This window comes from Quercus lobata, chromosome 2 (genome assembly GCF_001633185.2).
Source record: "Quercus lobata isolate SW786 chromosome 2, ValleyOak3.0 Primary Assembly, whole genome shotgun sequence".
NCBI lineage: Eukaryota > Viridiplantae > Streptophyta > Magnoliopsida > Fagales > Fagaceae > Quercus > Quercus lobata.
In genome coordinates, this window is record NC_044905.1 from 26,455,458 (window position 1) to 26,479,790 (window position 24,333).

At 33.6% G+C, this 24,333-nt stretch overlaps 1 protein-coding gene across 1 annotated transcript; it reads right to left on the reverse strand.

Annotated features, from left to right (window-relative positions):
• Positions 1-1,043: 1,043 nt before the first annotated feature.
• LOC115975124 (probable aquaporin NIP5-1) lies at positions 1,044-8,561 on the reverse strand. Its single transcript, XM_031095782.1, has 4 exons — positions 7,593-8,561; positions 3,763-4,182; positions 3,601-3,662; positions 1,044-1,700 (listed from the first exon to the last, which is right to left on the reverse strand). Exons 1-4 carry the CDS (start codon positions 7,806-7,808, stop codon positions 1,502-1,504), a joined length of 897 nt encoding a protein of 298 aa, XP_030951642.1. The 5' UTR covers positions 7,809-8,561; the 3' UTR covers positions 1,044-1,501.
• Positions 8,562-24,333: the final 15,772 nt, after the last annotated feature.

Sequence of the window (24,333 nt, forward strand, 5' to 3'; positions counted from 1 at the left end):
TCTTATATCTCTAAACCATGAATCGCTAACCCCTAAATTGCTAACATCAAAATTGTAACCCCTAAATTGCTAACCTCTTAATCTCTAAACCCTAAATTGCTAACCCATAAACCCTAACCCCTAAACCCTAACCCCTAAATCGCTAATCCCTAAATCTCTAACCCTTTAATTGCTAACCCTTTAATCACTAATATCTAAATCTCTAGCCCCTAAATTGCTATCCCCTAAATCATAACCCCTAAATCTCTAACTCCTAAATTTTTATACCCTAAATTGAGATGCCTAAATCTCTAACCCTTAAATTGCTAATCCCTAAATTCTAACTCCCAAACCCTAACCTCTAAATCTTTAACCCATAAATCACTAACCCCTAAATTGTAACCCTAAAGCCCTAAACCCTAAATTATCATGATTTTGAAGCCAAAGAAAGTCAAGTTGTAACCAAGTGATAGTTCCAACTTCCCAACCCAAAATGTTCATTGCCTCCCATGCCCCATATGTTTAAAAATAACTTTTCCCTTCATGCGACTTTGGTGACTATGGCATTTTTTCAAAGTAGCTTTCATGATGCCATGGTGATTTTATCATTCCTTTCTATATGAGGCTTTCATGCTACTCTGGGTGAATATAGCATGTCTTCTTTAATAGCATTTTGATAGGTATCTGGCACGCTACTTTCTTCTTTGTATATATCCCGAGCATTCACAGCATCTTAAAAAATTTAACTTTTAGGAACTTAAAAATACTATTTTATCTATTTTAACAACTCATTTTATAATATGTTCTATATTAAAGATTTTATATTAATATTCAACACATTAAAATATTATAAATAATACAATAAAATAATATATCTAACACAATAACTAACAACCAAAACCATCAATACATTAAAATACATTTTTTTTTAACATTCTACATTAAAAAAAAAAAAAAAGCTTTTTTATTTGTGTTTCATGATTAATTAATAAACGGAAAAATAAGGAAAAAAAAAAAAAAAAACTAAGTGTAGAAAATGTATCAAAGGCAATGAGGCAAGATACTAACAAACCATGCGTGCTAATGCACTTTATTAATAACATCCACAAAAGATTACAAACGCAAGCTCTTTAAAAAAGGAGACAAATTAAGCAAATTGCATACACACAGCACATTACAAGCAAGGTCTGCTCACAAAGGAGCTAAGGACCAAACGAACATCTAATTAAATTAAACATCACAGAAACGTCCAGCAAATGATCATGACCCCCAAGCCATAGAAAGGCAACATCCATTATTCAACTGTACTTTCGGGCCGTAGACTTTCGGTCACATCATCACACGCCCTCCACACCTTTATTCTTCTTACTATTATACCTTCAAGCTATCATGACATATGCTATTTAATCAATCAATCAAACAAGGTCCAAACAAAAAACAGCACAAAAGTAAGAAATAGTATTTAAACATTGTGGCAGCTATAGGTTGCGTCCTTTTCGTGCTCCTAGCTAGCTAGGCCTAGTTAGCGACGGAAGCTCCTGACCTCGCGCGGTGGTTCAACCACGTCCCCGTGTCGGAGCTTCACCAATGTGTAGGTTCCTGCACCAGTAATGGCCCCAAGTGTGGGGGCCACCAGGAATACCCACAAATCCTTGTAATTTCCTGCTGCAACTGCTGGCCCCAGAGTTCGTACGGGATTCATTGAACCCCCACTTGCTGGCCTGCCACGTTTAAACCTTTATCATTAATAATATGTAATATTAAAATTTATTACTAATTCCTCCTTAATTTGATACCGTGCACGTTTTCAATTTTGTGTTAAGCTGCTCAAATGAAAACAAAATCCACCACTTCCTTTCCCACAAATGTCATGTGTTTGCTCACCTACCAAAATGTCCTTTCCATCATAATCAGTGGGGGGACCCTTTCTTGCTTCCAATTGAAGCTAACAACCAACGGCAGAGAGGGAAAAGAGGAAGTGGAATTATATCCAACAATAATTATCTATATAGGTTCGGTTAACCTGTACTCTTTTAACCACATGTTTTATAAATTTTTTTACGAAAAACTAAAAGTTGTAAAAGTTTTTGATAGTTTGGCAACTTTTTCAATTTATTGAAAATAAAATTTCAAAATAATTTAATAATATATACCTTAAGGATATACATTAGTAAAATTCATTATATATATATAGCAATTTTCATAAAATATTTCTAATGATAAATTATAAAATGATATGCTTAAAATGAACCAATTCATTTAACAAGCAAAAAAATATTATAAAATTATTGTGTATTTAGCAACGTTTCCTCTTTTATACAAATTGATAAGTTCAAATCAAATTTTTTTTTTTTTTTTTTACTCTTAATAAAAGGTCATGTTGACAGCAAAATTTAATAATGTAGACAGGATTATTTGCTAATGTAGATAAGACTCCTTTTAATTCATCAAAAAAAAGAAAAGAAAAGAAAAAAGTAAGACTCCTTTTAAGTTTCTTTAACCGGTTTCTAAGATGCATTCATTATCAAAAGCCTTTAACAAATAAGTAAACAATCTTACATTTTAAAAAATAAATTAAATGATTTGTTCAAATTTTATTTTTTTTCATATTTCAACAAATAAGCTAGCAAAAAGAAAAAAAAAGAAAATACAAGAGGCAAAACTAATGTCCCTAACCAGTACAAATTTAAACAGAATATTTATTTTTAATGAAGCTCGAACAGGTGTTCTAATCTAATAATTTACCCGTCATAAAAACTTTAAATTATTTCAAAATTGAGGTGATTTACTTTTCAAAATTAATTCAAACCAAACGGAACAAAAATGTTAGTCTGATATAAATATATCTATACTTTTGCCTATTTTTGGTCTGGTTAATGTATGCTCTTACAGCACACATTAATAATCATCTATTTTATGAAACTTTTTATAAGAAATTGAAAAGACTGTCAAAAAAGTTAATCACTCTTTTACTTTCCCATAAAAAAATTTCTTAAAATAGTTTACTAACATATGCCCTAAAACCCTTCTATTTTTGCTACCTTGAAGTACTATCCTTATTCTTCCTCTTTTTTTTATAAGCTAATTCTTCAATTATTGAAAGAAATGAACATCTCCTTATAAAAATAATTTATAGACCTTCTGTTTGGACTTTTATATTGGGTCTTTGTCATTTCATTTTATTCATTTTTCAATATTTATTGAACTTAATTGATCAAACTTCTTTTCCACCTTCAATTTTGACATAATAAAATTACTAATTTCCTATCCCAAAAAAAAAAAAGTAAAAAATACTAATTAAGCGGAATGGTAGAAAAATTGCGCTCTTGTTTTGTGTAGGAAGTTTATATCATAATAATAAATGAGTTTTACTCACGTATGTCCTTAAGATATACATTAGTATACTATTTAGAAAAAAATTTATGGAAAAATGAAAAAATGATTAACTATTTATATTTTATAATTTTTTCAATTTTTTATAAAAAATTTCTTAAAATAGACGGGAGCCATAATAAATAAATAGAAATCGGAGCATAATAAGATCAGAAAGCAGATCCCATAATAATGCATGAGTTACGTAAACAATCTCCCTTAGATGAGAAAAGCAAAGAAGTTACTCACCCAGCCATGAGAATGTTGAGCATAACGGTGGCTCCAACTGCTATACCCGCTAACTCTCCCACCTGTAGCAGACAAAAAAGAGAGACACGATGTAAGCACATCTTAATTCTTATCAAATGGAACTAGATTACTGAATGTGATACAGATACATTAATTACATACCGCTCGGGTGTCAGTGGCGACGGCAGTGACAACAAACAAGAGATTGAAAGTGATAATGAACTCGAGCGCGAAAGCCTGGCCGGTGCTAACGGTAGGAACCGTAACTCCACCGGACATGTAGGGATGGAAAACACCCTTGAGAGCAAAGCAAGCACAAATGGAGGCTGAAACCTGTGCTGCAATGTAGGCTGGGACCTGGACCCAAGGGAAGTGACGCAGTACTGCAAACGCAATGGTCAGGGATGGGTTTAAGTGTGCCCCGGATATGTGTCCTGTCGCCAGAATCACCACCATCACTCCCAGTCCTGCACAAGCCGCATTCCCGATCAGTGACTCCGCTCCATTGTACTTTTGGTTCACAATGGGTCCTGCTGTTGCTGCAAATATAAGGATGAAAGTCCCCACAAACTCTGCTCCAAGCTGCAAATCCACCGACATATATTCAAAAATATAGGGTTTTACTCACGTGTGTCCTAAGACATGCATTAATTAATTATTTTTGAAAATATTTTCTCGACAATTGAAAAAGTATTAACAATTTTTTTAATTTTCGAGAAAAATATTTCCAAAAATGAATGGCTTAATGTGTGCTCTCCTTAATCCAGACCCAAATATATATATATATATATATATATATATGTATTATTTTAAAAGAGAATTTTTTTTTGAATTTTATTTTATGCAATTAATCGTGGTTCGAACTTGTGTCAAACCAGTTTTTGAATGAGGAATTATATCTGCGTTTTGTCCTCTTCAAATCAGAACCGTCAGAGGTCTGATTTTCGGTTTTTTCAATTCTCAACCGGTTTTCATCCGTTTTGACTTTTGACCGGTTTTTATCAAATCAGTTCTAGGTCCGATTCCTAGTTCAACCAATTTCTTTCTCCATTCCGATACCAATAAATTATCACAAGAAGTTAAATATTGCTTCAGCCTCTCAAATTATTACTCTTGCACCACTTATGTGGTGAGAATTAAATTTTTTTAAAATAAAAAAAATTTGTAAAAGCAACAAAGTTTCACAGAGAATTATCAAATTTAAAGAACTCTAACCACGTAAGTTTTGTTACAAGTTTCATGGCTCAAGTCGTCATATTAATAGGTTTTTGTCAACGAATGCCTTGGACATTCAGCCAAAAAAAGAAGTGTGCTTGTCGGTACTAGTTTACAAAAGACAGCCAAATATATATGTGCATTGACTAGAAAGATAAGACATCAAATTATATGGACATTACACCGTAGTCGTGTCACTCTAAGAATGCATTCCCTAAAGCATAATAATAGTAGTTCAATAATAGAGTATACAATACAATAGGTTTTACGTTAAAATCCTATATCTAATAATTAAAAAAGAAATATCAATGGAATTCTCCAATAAGCTAAGGAATTGAAATTGTCTGTGTAATTGACTAGATAATTATAAAAATGAGTGTGAAATAAGTTGTAGTCTTAGAATTTTTTAATTAAAAGCTTAATTAGTTACACTAGATAAGTTATGATTCTAAATAATTTTCAATCAAGAGCTTTGTTTTCTTAGCTGACTTTTGCCTACTTGGATATCCTCTTTTAAATAGAGACCGAAAAAAAGAAAAATTATCTTCTAACAATATTATATAACAATAATACGCCGTACCAACAATTATTAAGAAAGGAGTAGGTTAGAGTGATCACCGTGAGACGTATTCGCAAAAATTCTAATCTTTTCCAATTACACTATTCAACGTAATAACGGATTAACATATGGTAAGGTAACTGAAAAAATATATATTTTAATTAAAATATGTACAAAATGTCACTTTAAAATAGTCGGCAAAAACAAAAGTTTGAACACTTTTTTTTTTTAATTCATTAGTGTCCAAAAAAGAATAGGAATTATGTAAAGTACGGACCCTACTATACGCAACGATGTCTCAGTGAAAATCTCTAATTAATCTAATTATCTAACACACTGTCTTATGCAACAGATGCGTAAGGTAACACGTCCATTTCAAAGTCAACATTAGCGTTTAGCGTTATCAATGTCTGGTTTGAATTTTTTATTATTGCCTACGAATCGACTACTATTTAAAGATAAATAATTGGAGATTTATTATGTTTACGTATGTAAAAAAAAAAAAAAAGAATTATTTTTAATATCTTAATTGTGGGACCAGAATTTCAATAGGCTTGCTAATTAGAAACGCTCTAAATGTTTCGCTGACTCTTTTGCATTAAATTTCAGGTAGACAATCCGGCCATGTAAAACTATTCTCTCAAATAGACCAGAGGATGCTTTGAAAGGTGTTACTAGAAATGTATTCTTAGAAGTTAATTAAAACTAACTTTACAGGAAACTGATCGATTAGTATGAAAGTATATTATTACGAATCTAACTTGTGTGATGTATCCAATTTTTGGGCAAATTGAATTAATATGTATATGTGTTTATCACGTCTTTACGTATCAAGATATGTCTAGTTTGTATAAAGTTGAATTTAGGGGTTCTAGTTATAGTCAAATAGTTATGATATTTTCAGTTGTGTCCCATAGACCGGTACCCCACTTCCCCCTATCTTACTATTTAGGTATAATAAACCAATAAATAAATATCAGAAAAATTTTAGGATAAAGTTTAGTTATAAAATTAGTTGTAACCTTAGGTTACAAATTTAATATCTTTTTATTGGATGTGAATTTTGACAAATCCACCATTGAATCACATCTTTGTCTTATATCTTCTATGCTTGCAAAATTTCAAAAAAATTAAAGATTAATAGTTATGTCATCAATAAATTTTTTAAATTGCAAGTTTTTTCAATTTAAAATTATGCACAAAATATAAACTTATAGATCATATAGTAAATAATATCCTATTGACACAAAATTTAACATATGTATTAAGAGCGTAAAGAACATGCAATTCAACGGTTAGATTTTCAAAATATGTTGTAATATTTATTTTATTGAGTGAGTTTGTAGCTTTAAATTACAATCAGTTTTGTAGCTAAATTTTGTCCAAAATTCTATTGATACTCTACCTATAAAATAGATTCTTATCCTATCAAAAAAAAAAAAAGAGAAAAGATTCTTATCAAGGTTTTATTTTTTACCTCTTGTTTTATTCTTTTTTGATAATTTGATGGTTGGAACAGAAAGATATAACTCATAAATATTTTTATTAAAAATACTAAGAAGTGTTAATTGAGAAAGGAAAAAAAACTCGCATACTTTTTCCTTACTATCTTATATTTTATGAGAATCAAACAAACAAAACATTGGAAATATTAAAGATAGTTAGGTTGGTACACCCTGTATTTATGAGTACTACTACTCACTACTATTTCATTTATTGACAAAACTTACAAATTTTGGAATCGAATTTGATATTTCCCAAAAATTAATCTAAAAGTCCACAGTAGGTTTATTGATTGAAGACCGAAGAAACTCAAATTGAGGGTTTGAAAAAAGAAAAAGGAGTTGTGTTGTGGGGGGGAAAGAATTTCGTCAAATTGTGAGACACAAAAGACAGTAACTTTCGAAGAAGTCAATTCTACCTCAAGGATAAGACCCCACAGTCGAGACCAATTGGGTTTTTATGAGAAGTTATGACCATGTATGTAATCGCATTTATTCTAGTTGTGGTCGCATCGCATCAATATGAAAAAAGTCACGAGTTTTAGAGAAGCAACGTCAAACAAAAAAAAAAAAAAAAAAAAAACCCGAAAGGAGTCGAATCAATATTCAACCAAAAAAGAAAAAAGAATCATTATTCCAAATACTTAGTTTTACTTTCAAAAATATTATTAAAATAATCGGTCTTTCCCTGCAGAGACACAGAGAGAGAGAGGTACCTTCCGAGTGAGAGAGATATCAGGCGCGGGGAAGTCGGTGAAGCACGTGTGAGGGTGACCCCAAGTTGGAGCATTAACAGGCAAGCACTTGCATCGCGGCATTGACTTGCGATCATACGACATCGAGTCCACATGGAGAGATGAAAACAGTGGAGCTGGCGTCCCTGGTGTTGCCGGAGCCGACACCGGTGGAGTTCCTGCCTCTGATTCCGGCATTTCTTCTTCTCTTCTTCTTCTTTTTTTGTTTTTTGTTTTTTGTTTTTTGTTTTTTTTTTTTCTACTTATGAATTTAAAAACAATAAATAAAAACTTTTTTTTTTTTTTTTTTTGGGGTTATAGGAGCTGGCTAAGAACGAGGTTGATAGAAGTTACATGATATGGTAATTTTTATAAAGGTGTCGCTACACGAGGGTTGTAATCTTGGCCAGGATAACTAACAGTAACGAATAAAGATTATTGATAATTGTTATGACAATATTACGAACTAGGCTTAAGCATACTAATTTTTTTTGTTTTTTTGGTTGGTGTTTTGGAGATGGAAGGAAATAAGATTACATGTTTTTCAGGATTTTTATAAATGTGTTTCTAAGGAATGGGAGAGATGAAGCGAGCCAGGTTGTACACTACAACTGAAAGAGAGGTAATTCAATTCAATTCTTCAAATACATGCAAAAGATTAAAAAACTGGATGAGAATTTTTCTGGAATTGAAAAGGGAAAGGAAAATTTACATGCCTCAGCTGAAAACAGACAAAGAACAAGAGAAATGCAATCGCGAGTTAGCTACTGCAGCTAGTAGAGGGAGAAAAAAAAAGGCGGGGTTGGATAGTAATAAAAAAAACCTGAGTTGAAGAAGAAGAGGCAAGAGAAATGAGACAAGGGGATGAAAAATTGCAAAAACGGAAATATAGGTGCTTACTGGGGTCGGGAATGAATTGAAGGAAGTTAGAGGGGTGTCAGAGTTAGGTTGATTGCATGGTCGTATATATACAAAAGAGGGGGCCAATATAACCTCACTGATTCTTTATATGGAAAAAGTCAATGGCCATCCCATCATCTATGACAGCTACTGCCTCTACTTCTACTTGCTTTATGCAACTAATAATGCTAGAGTAACTGCTTCTTTGACGATGGCCATCAGCACAGCACCACACACCATAGCCCATCAAAACTAATTGCCTATTTTTTTTTTTTTTTTTTAAGAAGAAAAAAATAAAAAAAAATAACACAGAAAGATAAACCGTATAAATACTTCTGAATATATTTTTTTGATAGACTTGGATAAAGGCACACTATTCCGAGATTCAAGTTATGGTTGGCTATATTTTGTAATGGGTGCATGTTTTTTCTAATTTTTTATTAGAATACAACAGCTTAATAAATGTTGTATGATTAGAACAATTTTTGCATAAAGTGTTCAATCTCAAAACTTACTAGAAAAAACACCATTTTATTTTTTTATCAAGAATCTCTCTACTTTTTCTAGTTTATAGAATGCTTGTAATTGTTGTATATTTTTATTAGCGTAACGCTGTAATTTGTATCAAGCGTGAACTAACTGCCTAATTAGTGCATTCAAATTCAATTCATTTTGATTAAAAAATGAGCTGGCCCCCCATTGGTTTTGCGTTGCGTCCGCGGGTGGGTATGATTGATGACAAAGACAAACTCTCTCCCACTCGCAGATGCCCTTTGACGCTTTAATTTTTCCCTAAAACAATTCCCACCTCCCACCCAATCATGTATTATTAAAAACAAATTTATTAATAAGAAATAACAATAATGTCTCTTGTAGAATATCTTAATTTTTTTTCTTTCTCTAACATATCATTATCATTATTCATTAAAAAATTGTGTGCCACTGTGGCATTGTTTCATACTTTATCTTTGCTTTACTTTGTAAGAAATATAATTAATATGAGTTCTATAGAGCCTCAAAAGAATCCTAGTATATATACTTTAGCTTTACTTTGATTTACGACCTTAAGCAATTAAGCTTGTTCCCACCACCGTTCCTTTTAGTTTTTTTAATCCTTTCCGACATGTGAGAGAGCGCGCAAACCTAAGTCCCAGAATTATTTATAAAAGACAAGTCTAAGTATTTGCCAAAAACGAAAAGATGAGTAAAGTTAGCTACACCGCAGACAATTCCTATGCGCCTCTTCTTCTTATTGTTATCCATCCAATCAAGTGAAAAACGTGTTAAAACAGGCTGCTTGATTGATTCAAGTTGTGACGATTCGCGTTTATAGGGCAATACCACCCTAGGTAGAGGGCTGCCAAAGCCATACTAAGCATTAAAAACACGTCAAAAGGAGGCCCCTATCACCTATATATATAACACTAGTCTACTTTTTCTTCCCTAGCTCTAGGACAGATAAAGGAGGATCCCGATCACCATGCAATTGTGAGAGGAAAAAGTTGAAAATGTAAAATGATAAAAAATTAAAAATTAAAAGTTTTGAATATCATGGGTTTAAGATTAAAAACAAAATTTTTAACTTTCAAGCTTAACTTTAACCAAAAAAAGAAAAAAACTTTCAAGCTTAACTATCATAAATGTTATTGCATGGCGGCTATTGTACCAATTGTTAAATATATTAGCAACGCGATGTGTTATATCATGTTGTGTATGCTAAAGTAGATGCGGAAGAAGAAGCATAGAGGAGGAACACTGAGAACACAAGGGTTACGTGGTTCAGCCTTACGGCCTACATCCACAGAGGAATCCCTTAAGGGCTACATCTTTATTGTATGAGAGTGTAGTACAATAACCTCCTGTGTTACAATGAACCCTAACATGAGTATATATAGGCGACTAAACCCTAGACTACTAGTACAAGCAGGAATGGGCTTGGGCCTATTACATTGGGCTAATATGTCTAATATATATCTCTAACACCAATAAAGGAATACCCCAGCCGCGCCACATAGTATTTAATTTTGTTTTTTTACTATTTTTAAAGTATATGTTCATCACCTTAAATTGAAATTTCTCCTTGCCGTGGAGCTCTCTCTCTCTCTCTCTCTCTCTCGTTTTTGTTTTTTTACTATTTTTAAAGTATATGTTCATCACCTTAAATTGAAATTTCTCCTTGCCATGGAGCTCTCTCTCTCTCTCTCTCTCTCTCTCTCTCTCTCGTGTGAAACGAGTGTCTCCATCCCTTGACCTAGGTCTAAAGGTTTTGTTTTTTCTTTTCATTATTTTTGGTTTTTTGACGCTATGGTTGATGATGTTGCTGATGGATTGGGTAATATGAAGCTGACATATGATGAAGAGGAGGTTATTCCCATATCTGATGAAGGAAGATTGGAGGCTTTGGAGAGTTGTAGTTTGAGTCTTATTGGGAAGTTATTAACATATAAACCGTTTAACAAAAGAGCCGAAAAAAATACGCTGAGAAGGGCATGGGGATTGGAAAATAGTTTGCAAATCATTGAGGTAGGTCCGAGTCTTTTCTAGTTTAAGTTTCAATCGGAGTTTGATATGGCTCGAATTCTACAAGATGGCCCATGGTCTTTTGATAATTAGTTGTTGTTGCTTTAAAGGTGGCAGAAGGGGATGACTGTGGGCAACATAAAACTAGAGCATGCTTCTCTCTGGATTCAAATTTGGGGTGCACCGTTTGATATGGTTTCCCCTTAAGTAGCAAAGGAAGTTGGTAGTTGACTTGGCATTGTTGAGGAAGTAGAATGGAAGCAAAGACGAGATGATCCTAATTTTTTTTATGCAAGTCAAAGTTGCATTACCGATTGGGAAGCCCCTGCAGAGAGGAAGTTTTATTGCTGGGTCAGATGGTATTCGTACTTGGGTGTCTTTTAAGTATGAACGTTTACCTTTGTTTTTCCATTACTGTGGTATGTTAGGTCACGACGTGAAGCACTCTGCATCACACTTTGCTATTATTCAAAATGGGGGTGAGGTTGATTATCAATATGGGGACTCTTTATGTGCTATGGGAGGGCGTCCACGATCTTACTCACCAAGAAACACAAGTGATAGTGCTGGTGATGCAAGGGAGCAAGTGTTAGGGGAGTCTACAAGTAACAGTTCGATGGTGGAGGCATCATCAGCGACGGGGTTAGAGAACACAAACCCTAGCAAGCAGATTGAGATTGATTCCAAGATTTTAAGGGACATGCCTATTTTTCAGGAAGGTGATAACCTGGATTGGGAAAGAAAGGATTATGTACAGGACGAAAACTCTATTAGGATGACACCAAGTTCTTCCTTTCAGGATGATGATGTAGAGCAGCCATCTAGATTGGAATTAAATGAGGTGATAATGGGTAAGCCTGCAGATGAAGTGATCGGGTCTGATTGTAGCATATTGAATCAAGAAGAGGGTCAGGCTGTGGCTAACAATCTAAAGCCCAAATCCACTTGGACCTGGATTAACCGAATGGATTTTGGGCTTGGAGGGTTGTCTAAGGCTTTAATGTTACCAACCCGTGGGAAAAGAAGCAATGATTCAAATTTGGAAGAAGGCAGCGTGAGATTATTGAAACTAGGGAAGCTAAACGAGGAAGGGTAGGGAGTGGGGATGATCTTAATAATATTATATCGGCGGGGGTGGAAAGCCACCCTTGCCAGGAGCAACGAGGATCCTAAGTTGAACTGCCAAAGACTTAAGAACCCTTGGACAAGTCGTAGCCTTCGCAAATTGGTGGCTCCCACTGTGTGTTTTCTTATGAAGACACGTTTAGATATAGAGGGTTTTAATAATTTGTATGGTAATTTACCTTTTCCGAATAAAATCATTGTTAAACATCAGGATTCTGGTGGAGGATTAGCTTTTTTATGGGGGGATGATATAAAGTTAGAGGTAGTTAATTATACTGCAAATCATGTTTTAGCTAGGGTAACAGAAGAAGATGGCTTTGTGTGGTTCATGACAGGTTTTTATGGTTGGCCAGAGACATAACAAAAATATAAGTCTTGGAAGCTGTTGGAATATTTGAAGACTTATGTGAAGGGTCCATGGTTATGTTTTAGAGATTTTAATGCTATTCTCCATTCCTCGGAAAAGCAAAGCACAAGGCAGCCCCATATTGCTCAGATTAATGCATCTAGGGAGGCATTGGAAAGTTGTCAATTGGAAGATCTAGATTACAAAGGCTACTCTTTTACATGGACTAACAAGAGACCCGATGATGCAAATACCAAGTTGAAACTTGATAGAGCTGTTGCAACAAAGGGGTGGATAGATAATTTTCCGATCAACAACGTGGTGCATCTTCTTCCTCATGCTTCGGACCATATCCCTATTACTATCCAGGTTCAAAAGTTTAAGAAGAAACATAGAAGAGCTGATTGGGGTTTCAAGTTTGAGGAGAGCTGGCTTTTATGGGATGATTGTGAGGCACGAATTCAGCAAGCTTGGAGCTTGGTAGGCAGCAGAGAGGCAGGTCTAGCAGCTGTGCATTCGAAAATAAGGGCTTGTGGGGATGATTTGAAGGTGTGGGGAGACACAAGGACTAAACCCGAGGAAGAGATTAAATTCCCTCAAAACTAGCTAGATAAAATTAATAGAGTTGACACTACTGACGAAAGTAAGGTGGAATATTTGGAGATTAGTAAAAAGTTGGATGATCTTTTGTTAAAATAGGAGATTTACTGGGCACAATGGTCTAGGGTTGCATGGTTGAAACATGGGGATAGAAACACTAAAATTTTCCATTCAAAAGCATCACAAAGGTGAAGACAGAATCATATTAAGGGTATCATGAATTCACAAGAGCATTGGGTGGAAGAGGTGGAGGATGTAGCCAAGGTAGCAGTTGATTATTTTGAAAATCTATTTTATGCAGGTTCATGCAATCAAATGGACGAATGCTTAAGCATAGTCTTAGCCAAAGTAAGTCCAACCATGCAGGATATGCTATCTAGGGATTTTACTGCTGATGAAATCAAGGAAGCTATATTACAGATGGGACCAATAAAGGCACCTGAACCTGATGGTAAGAATGCCTTATTTTATCAAAAATTTTGGCATATAGTGGGTAATGATGTTGTGAATGCTGTGTTAGATTTTTTGAATGATGGAGTCATGTTACCTGATTTAATTCATACAAATATTGTGCTCATCCCTAAAGTGAAGAATCTGGAGAAAATATCTGAATACATACCAATCAGCCTTTGTAATGTTGTTTATAAGTTAATTTCTAAAGTTCTTGCAAATAGGCTGAAACAAGTGCTTCCTGATATTATTTCCCCCACCTAGAGTGCATTTGTGCCAGGTAGACTTATTACAGATAATGTTATTATGGCATATGAGATTTTGCATTCTATGAATGCCAGGAAGAAGGGCAAGACATGTTCTTTGGCTTTGAAGCTAGATGTCAGCAAAGCTTATGATTGAGTAGAATGGTATTTTTTACAGGGAATAATGCAGAAATTGGGTTTTCCAGAAAAGTGGATTGAGAAAGTGATGACTTGTGTCACCACCACATCATTCTCTATTCTACTCAATGGAAAACCTTATGGGAATGTGCTTCCATCTAGGGGAATCCGTCAAGGAGACCCTTTTTCCCCATACTTGTTTCTGTTGTGTGCAAAAGGATTCACATCTTTATTGGCAAAAGCAGAGAATGATGGCAAAATTCATGGAGCTTTTATTTGCAAAGAGGCATCAAAAGCTTCTAACTTATTGTTTGCAGATGACTCCCTTTTGTTCTGCAGGGCAACACAAAATGAGGTGGAGGTAATTTCTAAGGTGCTTCAGACCTATGCTAATGCTTCGGGACAATGCACATACTTGGAGAAGTCTTCGGTCTTTTTTAGTAGTAACACTTCAGCTAGTCAGAAGCAAGATATTCTGAGGGTTTTGGGAGTTCAGGAGGTAAACCGATTTGATTCATATTTGGGGCTGCCAACCTTCTTAGGGAGAACTAAATGTCATATATTCTCATATTTGAAGGATAGGTTATGGAAAAAATTGCAGGGCTGGAAAGGGAAGATGGGAAGATGTTGTCTAGGGCTGGAAAGGGAAGATGTTGTCTAGGGCCTGTAAGGAAATACTTATTAAAGCAGTTGCTTAGTCTATTCCTACTTACACCATGAGTGTATTTCAACTCCCTTTAAAGCTATGTGATGAATTAGATGCAATGTGTGCTAAATTTTGGTGATGGAAAGTAGGGAATGAACGAAAAATTCATTGGCAAAGGTGGGAAATGTTAACAATATCAAAGAAGGATGGAGGAATGGGTTTTAGGGATCTAAGGGCATTTAATTTAGCTATGTCAGCTAAACAAGGGTGGAGGTTGCTGCATGATAATAATTCTCTAGTATATCAATGCCTTAAAGCTAGATATTTTCCTAGAGCTCATTTATTTGATGCCAAGGAGTCCCCAAATTGTTCCTTTGTGTGGAAGAGTATTGTGGCTGCTTTACCTATTTTGAAGTTGGGATGTTGTTGGAGAGTTGGGAATGGCCTTTCTATTCGGGTTTTAGGGGATAAATGGATACCGAATTATCCAACAAATGCACCTTTGTATCTAGTCAAGGATGAGGTTCGAGAGGTGACTGTTGCTGAATTGATTGATCAAGATTTGCATGCATGGAGGTCTGAATTTATCATGGACATGTTTGAGCAAGAGGATGCTGAAGCCATTTGTAGAATCTTGCTAAGCCGAAGAGATGTGGAAGACATTATAATTTGGTTGCATCATAAAAAGGAGCTATTTACTATCAAGTTCGCATATAAGGTGGTGAGGGAAGTATTGCAAGGAGGAAATATATAGCTGAGAGTTCGAGGGGCTATGTTGGGAGACGAGTTTGGGCTGCACTATGGAAGTTTCGGATTCCAAATAAAATTAAAGTGTTTAGGTGGAGAGCTTACAATGATATTTTGCCAACAAAGCTGAATTTGTCAAAGTGAAGAATAATTGATGATGCGATGTGTCCAATATGTATGAGATTTTTGGAATCAGCTATCCATGCTCTTTGGGAATGTGAGGCGGCTAAGGATGTGTGGTCTGGTAGCTTGAAAATTCTGCAGAAGGGGGTCTTGGATTTGACTGATATGATTCACTTAATGGAATACTTGGAGGTAAGTTCCATGATCCGGGGTGGTTGATCAACCATGCAAGAGAGACATTAGAGGAGTATCGGACTACACAAGAACAGATAGGAACTGAACATGTGATGCAGCCTACTCGAGATACCCGGCAGCCTCCTCCACAATTGGTCTTCAAGCTTAATTTTGATGCAATGGTGTTCTCAGGCCTCAACAGATTCGGATATGGTGCAATCATACGAAATGAGAAACGAGAGGTAATGGAAGCCAAGGGAACTAAGGTGTCTTGCAGCGAGGAGGCTAAATTACTTGCACGTAGAAAAGCCATTGAGTTTGCCGTGGATGTAGGCTTCTCTGAATTAGTCATTGAAGGGGATAATAGCTTTGCCATGAAAGCTATTTCAAATTTGAAGGATGATCAGTTAATGCTTGGGAATGTGATTGGGGATATTCAACACTTGCTTAGAAATTTACAATGGGTAAGGATTGATTGTATTAGGAGAGGGGGGAATCGGGTAGCTCATGTATTAGCTCAATTTGCTTATTGAGGATATGTATTGGATGGAAGATGTTCCTCCAATAGCTATGGAAGCTTTGTACGAAGATGCTAATTTTTCTAATTAATTGAATGACATGCTTTTGTTTCAACCAAAAAAAAAAAAAAAATTGAAATTTTGAATTCTTGAAAGAAACCCAATAACAAATCAATTCAACACCAACATTTATTTTGGATTTTTCAAACCAAAAAAAAAAAAAAAAAAAAAAAAAGCAGCCAACTACAAACCAATATGATCTAAAATCCGATAAAAAAAAAAAAAAAGCAAGCTCAACAACAAAAATTAGTAATTTGTTCATCTTAAATCTCAGGGGAAAAAAACTAAATGGCTAGTAAAGTGTAAACAACTGACACTAAAAGACAATTTAGTGTGAGTTAGTGGAAGTGTGATGTCGGATAGTGGAAACTTGGAAGTGAAGATTTATTTTATTTTATTTAAGGATTGTATTATTGTGTTGAATTCTTAATAGAATAATGCAAAAGACACAAATTTTTTTTTAATGAATTATATAGACTAATAAGTTGTCAAAGTTGAGTTGAATTGTTAAATAAAATAATTGAAAATAGTAAAGACAAAACTTATAAATAATAAATTAAAATATTCTGATTTCCAAGATTTAATTTTAGCAACATTAATCTTTAATATACTAAGAAACAATATGCCCAATGAACTTATAGTTTTACATTTATTCTCTTGTTGTATTATGGATACATTTTTTATAAAGAAATCACTTATACTGTAAGATTCATCTCCTACCTAAGATTATTATCTAAATGAACTTGTGTTGACTTGAAAAATCTTTCTTCGAATCATAGGTTGTGAAAGATCTCATCTTATCATTCCAATAATCAAGATGAAATAAGAAAATATTATTTACAAAAGAGGTGCTTGTCAACCTCTTCAACCCAAATTTGAATGACCCTCATAGAAATATTCCTAAAGCTGCTGCTTGTTGCAGTACAAAGCTCCATTGCCAATAGAATTTTTGCAAAAGTTCCTTTATTCTAACAAGAGATTTCACTTCCTAGCATGATTTTACTAATTGTGTTAGGGTCACATTTTTATGTAATTGACATATCTTATGACAGGATGCACTTTACTTGTATTTGGGTCCGTATTAGTTCTAGTGTATTTAAGAATATCATGAAATACTTTTATAAGTGGTAGTATTGAGGACATGAAGAATACTCATGCAATTGTACAAGAAAAGCTAGAATAGAAGATCTCAACACTTGGCTCAATTTATCGAGATTTAATGAACCTCGATAAATACCTTGATACCTCTCAATTTATTGAGTTTCGTAGATTTTGAAATTCCAAATTTGTTTTCAACCCATGATGACAAGGTTTTTCTAGGGTTACATGCTATATCTTTCCAGAGGATATAAAAGTAATATTTTACAGCCTTTATCATAGACACATGATATACGCTTTACAAGAGCTGCTGGGACTTCTTGTGCGCCTTAAGGTTATGTATCAAGTTGCTTCTGGATATACAAGTATGGATTGAAGAACTTTGCATCAAACAACAACAATCAAGTTGCTATGCTGTTAGTCACATACTAGAATCCTTGTAAAAGAGAAGTCTTTATAAAAACAAGTCCAATTATGTATTGGAGTTGATATTAGTATAGGTCAATAGATTCAACTGTAAATTGGTATTTTGGAGTAGGCTTGTAAGGTAAGATTGCTTATACTTGTAAGCGCTTGATTCTTTATTAGTGGATTCTTTGAGAGTGGTAACCTGAAATTCACCTGGTGGAATTTTTTTCTGTGAAAATTTTCCCCATTGTAATCAAATCGTCGTGACAAATTTAATTTTCACTGCATTTAATTTAGTTTGGTGATTTGATTGTGCTTCCACGTGATTTGCATTAATTTGAATAATTAATCAACTTGGATAATTGAATTAATTAATCGAGGTCAATCAATAACCCAACACATGGTATTTTCTTTGATATTTTAAAATTAACGCATAATATTTTAAGCTCTTATTTAAAATATATATATATATATATATATATATATATATATATATATATAATTATACTTCAATTAACTTTCAGTATCAACTATTAGAGCATTTGAATCAATCTGTGGATTTCCTCAATTCTTTCTTGCCCAAACTGTGTTGATCTTATAAATTTGGGGTACATGAATTGTCTCTTTTTTCGCAACGAATTTTCCTTCATCCTCCCTTTTTCCCCACCATAATTTTTTTGTCATGCCTTCAATGTCTTGGCACTGGGAATTTAAAACAACTTATGATAGAAGTAGGTATAGCTTAGACCATCGCCTAAATTAACACCTCTCAACCTGCCCAATAACAATTTTTTTTTCCACCCCTAAAGTTTATTCCACACCTTCTCATTAATGTAAGCAAAGCTAGCCTTTTTCTTTCTCCCTACCAATGACGGTAACTCCAAATATCGTTCATACTTGATGTCTTTGTTAAAATTATGATTAAATGATTAAATTTACAATTTCTTAATAGTTTAAACTTTTGGGATAATCGGTTATTTTATTAATATGGTATTAGAGCCAAATTGTGAGGGGGTTTGAGCTCACATGTGAGGGATAGTTTGATACTTTAAAATTAACGTATAATATTTTAAGCTCTTATTTTTTTAAAAAAAAATATATATATATAATTATACTTCAATTAAATTTTAGTATCAACTATTAGAGCATTTGAATCAATCTATGTATTTCCTCAATTCTTTCAAACCCAAACTACGTTGATCTTATACATTTAGGGTACATAAATTGTCTCTTTTTTTGCAATGAATTTTCCTTCATTCTCCCTATTTCCCCACCATAATTTTTTTGTCATGCCTTCAATGTCTTGGCATTGGGAATTTAAAACAACTTATGATAAAAGTAGGTATAGCTTAGACTACTGCCTAAATTAACACCTCTTGACTTGCCTAATTACAATTTTTCTTTCCAACCCTAAAGTTTATTCCTCACCCTCTCCTTAATGTAAGCCAAGCTAACCTTTTTCTTTCTCCCTACCAATGATGGTTACTCCAAATATCGTTCATACTTGATGTCTTTGTTAAAATTATGGTTAAATGATTAAATTCACCAATTTTTAATAGCTTAAAATTTTGGAATAATCAGTAATTTAATTAATATGGTATTAGAGCCAAACTGTGAGGGGGTTTGAGCTTGCATGTGAGAGAGAGTTTTAGAATTATGTGGTTAATTAAATGATTAAATATACCATTTCCCAATAGTTTAAGAATTTGAGTGAATTGGTAGTTTAACATAGTATTAGAGCAGTAGATCTTAAGTTTGATCCCTAGCTTTACTCTTTCTCCCATTTAAAATGTTAAAAATCTCACGTGTTGGGCTCCATTTATTAAGGGGATTTTTTTTTTTTTGAGATAGTTTCAATTTATGGCGTCTGCTTCTAATGATAATTCTTTATCATCAAACCAAGACACCAAACAATTTTTGGTATAGATAAGGATTGAACTCTAGATCTTACGTGTTGGGCCCCATTTATTAAGGGAATTTTTTGTTTTTTATTTTTTGAGATCGTTTTAACCTATGGTGTCCGCTCCTAATGATAGTTCTTTATCATCAAACTAAAACACCAATCAATTTTTGATATAGACAGGGATTGAATTCTAGATCTCTTATTCAACTATAAGAGACTTTACCAATTGAACTAACTAGAACACACACTTATTAAGAGGAGTTTAGGCGCACACGTGAGGGGAAAAGTTTAAAATTATGGTTAGATGATTAAATTCATAATTTCCTAATAGTTTAAACTTTTTGAAAAATTGGTAATTTAACAGTCTTTTAACAAATTCTAAGTCTCTTCTTGTGTGGGCTTACTACAAAAATAATGTTGTTTTAATTTCCTCTATTAATTTGTTGCCCCAACCCCATGGCCCACTCATATTTGTGGAGGATTTCTTGAATCTTTTGACCATCCTTTAAAGCTGATTTCCAAAACAACAAATTATCATTTGCAAAAAACAAGTGAGTAATTTTAAGACCACCTTTACTGATGGAAATACCACAAATATTACCAATTCTAGCAATTTGATTTATAAGAGCATTTAAACATTTCACACCAATAATAACAATTGGCTCTTCTTGTCTAGTCCCTTAGGTAGTTAATTAATCCCTTAAGTTCCTTATTTACCATAATAGAGTAGGAGACTATGCTTATACATTCTATCATCAAAGTTATCGATTTGTCATGAAAACTAAGTCATCTCATTATTTGTTTCAGAAATACCCATTCCACCATGTCATATGCTTTGTTTGTGTCAAGTTTGACAGTTATAAATCATTTTCTCCTTATGTTATGGATTTTCATGTGGTGAAGAGTTTCAAAATTCACAAGTATATTATCAGTAATCCAATGCTCTAAGACAAAGGCAATTTGAGACATCAAAATAATAAGAGACAATACCTTTTTAAGTCTATTAGCCAAGACCTTTGAGATCAATTTCTAAATAACATTACGTAAATTGATATGTCTAAACTTAGTCACCAACTCAAGGTTTTTCACTTCGGGAATGAGAGTAACATACGTTTGATTAATTTGACTGAGAATACAACTAGTAGAATTTAAACAAGATCACACATTATTGGTGAAATCAAGCCCAACAATATTCTAGTAATTTTGATAAAAATATAAGGTTCATACTGTCAAGTCCAGGTACTTTCAGGGAGCCATTTTGTTATGAGTTTTGCTAATGGGTACTCTTAGACAGTGCCAACTCTATAGATGCAGTCGCTTAAGGTCCCAAGTAGAAAAAATGCCCCAAATTTTAATTTAATTAAGCTCAAATATTAGCCATTACTTAAAATAAATTTTTTTTTTTTATTATCAAGTAGATGTGTTACATTCACAATATTTTTACAATAAATTCTAAGTAGTAGGTTATTAGAGTTTGTTACTTATTGATAGCAAAAAAAATAATTTCAGTAATAAGTTTAAATTAAAATCAGTAACAACTTAACAATTAGGATTTGTTGTGAAAAATATTTTGAATATAGCACATCTAAAAAAAACAATATACAAAAAAAAAAAATTCACAACGTTTTCCATAATAATTGAGTTAACAAACTTTTATTAGTTTTTACCTAGGTCCACCACTAATATTACTCTTTACTTTCCACTATCAATCTATCATATCAACAGGTGTGAAAGTTTTATCAATTTTTTGTGTCTATAGATTTTCTAAAAAAAAAAAAAATCTACATTGTTCATGTTAATTAGTAGTAATTTTGCATCTAAAATAAGATAGTAGAATTTAACTAATATATATATATATATATATATATATATATATATTTAAGTCATATTTAAATATATTAAAGGCCTCTATTGCGGTTTTCACCTTAGGTTCCCAAATGCATCAAGTCGTCTTTGCTCTTAGAGCATTTGTTAATAAATCATTTTAGAAAAGTTTTTATACCACTTTTATGAGAAATATAAAAAAACTATCAAAAAATCGATTACTTTTTTCTTTTCCCATAAAAATTTTCTATATGTATATATTTTTTGAAGATAATTACAATATGCTACTACTTCCGCAACTCAAACCTCGAACCCTTTCTTGAGTTCTAAAAATATTTTCTAAACCAATACTTTAGGGCATTCATTAACTTTTTCATTAATATATTTCATTAGAACGAAATGGAAATCATTAGAGCATTTGCAGCAGTGTAGCTAAATAGCTATATTGCTATTTTAGCTACACCAAAACACAAAAAAGAGGGTAGCAGCAGTGGAGCTATACTTAAATTTTTTTACTTTTTTGCTACAGTGCACATCTATAGATTTTTTTTTTTTTTTGAGGATCAAGCACATCTATAGATAGATGTGCACTGTAGCTGAAAGCTAAAAAGAAAAATAATTTTTAATTCTATGTTCACACTACTTTTTTTATTTTTTATTTTTTATTCTTTCATTCTCCTTTCTCCATCTCTCTCTCCTCACTGCCTCTCCATCTCTTCTTTCTTCCTCTAGACCCTTCTTTCTTCCTCCACAGATCCATCGCCGATCTGCACGAACCCAGCCGTGGCTGCTCGTTGAGGGAGGCCTCTCATTCGGATGTTGTCCGAATTGGCCGGGCCCTGAGAGCGATGGCGGATATAGATCGAGAAAAAGCCCATGAAGAAAAGAGCGGCGATTAGCACCACCACGATTATCGCCATTGACGGATTGAACTTGGCGTATTGGTACGGGTCTAGGCTGGGCTGGGTCGCGGTCCATTTGATCATCACCTCCGGACATATAAAAAGAACTCCGATCAGAGTCTAGATCGAATGGTTGGGATCAGGCTGTGCTTGTGTTTCGGTTTGGCTGTGTTGATTTTTCTACTTTCTTTTTTTGTTCTTCTTCACTGGTTTTGATGGGCACGGCGGGGTTGTGGTTGTACAGTGATTTTTATGGGTTTGATGGTGGTGCGTTGGTGGTTGAATGAAATATTATTTTATTGTAGTGTTTATATTATTTTATTGTGTTAAAAACTAAAATAGCTCCATTGTTGTAGGATGTAAGAAGGTAAAATAGATAAAGTGACTTTTTGTGTAAATAAAAACCTAAAAATTTAGTTCTATTGCTATGGATGCTCTTAAAAAACAAATGTCCATATATGTATTTGGAGGTAAAAAGTGTTATTTTCCAAATAAAACCGAGACCCAACTCCAATATATACCCGCAACGGAATGGAGTAGCATTTGACTATTTAAAAAACATCGTTGAGTGCGTTCAAAGAAAGGACTTCATCGTTAATTAATTTCCAGAACATGTAGGACAGGTTGTAAGACCATGTCAACACCATTAGCATACGTGAACGCCCCATTAATTGGAAAATTATTATATATTTTAGGAGAACACTCTTTTGTCCTACGTGATAGGAAGGAAATATACTCCTGAAGTACACAATAATAATTCTTATAATTAATTAGGTCTCAAATTAATAACTAGTACAAGTCCGGGATGTGGTGATGATTGATGAGTGACACCATTATTGGCGGTGCTCTCCATTCCTCACCATAACTATAGGAGAGGATACCGCCGACTCTTAGTCTTTCTTGTTATAGTTGAGAATACTAAGTATTTTAACACACATACGGGGAGAGGCAAACAAATCTTAAAGAAACTGACAGTAATATATATTTAAAAGTGCCTAATTACTCGTCTAAATTATATTATTTCTATCTCATATACATTGGAGTCTGGAGCCCTAAATAGCTCACGTTAGCAATGACTCAAGTGTGATGACTCCTCCCAACTACAGGTTTTTACCACTTCATAGATAATTAATGTTGTATGCTAATAGACGCAATAAAAGCGAATGAGAAACAAAAGTTATTTATTTTAATTTTACATCGCATTCACACCTTTTGTTGGATGTACATGACGTATATATGTTATGTACTGCAACAAAAGCATTAGTTTATTGACAAGCATAAAATAATATAAAGTACGAAATTGATTAAGAATAAAATCATCTAATTGGACGCCATCACTAAGGTAACCCCTCTATATATCCGTGTGGGGGTTGAGTGGAGTTGATGCCACTTTTAAAACTTGATTACCAAACTCTATTATATTGTATAGTGTGGAGATTCCCCTACCACTCACTTCCACGGGTACTTTAAATATTCTTTACTTAATTAGCGAATAGCTATGCTGCAGGCATTAATCAGAGAATATTTGATGGCTGATGGCCTAATCAGAGAATATTTGATGCCTGATGGCCAAATCTCCTCCATGTCTCTGATTACTGTGTTTGCTACCTTGACGCGCTGTATCAAACAAGTATATTTTCTGTACGCTTCAGTACATGCATGCAAAGTAATTGGCTTATATTATTATAACTTTTTATTTATTTATTTTTAGAATGGCTTATATTATTATGATTGTTGCCCCAGTTTTGCTTTTCTATTGATTTTCCAAAGATACTCTAGGTGAAGGTGACCCAGTTGAGAAGTAATCAGGCATTTCATAGAAAAATAAAATCGAATTTTCCTGAAGAACTGAATATAGAACAAAAGTTAGAAATGGATGTTTCATTAATTAGTAGAGTCTAGAGATGTTGGAGACAATTCCTAGTGGAAGTCCTTTTTGAGAGACTTCCAATAATGAAAGTTGAAAGAGAATTAAGACGGAAACTTCCCAGCTGCT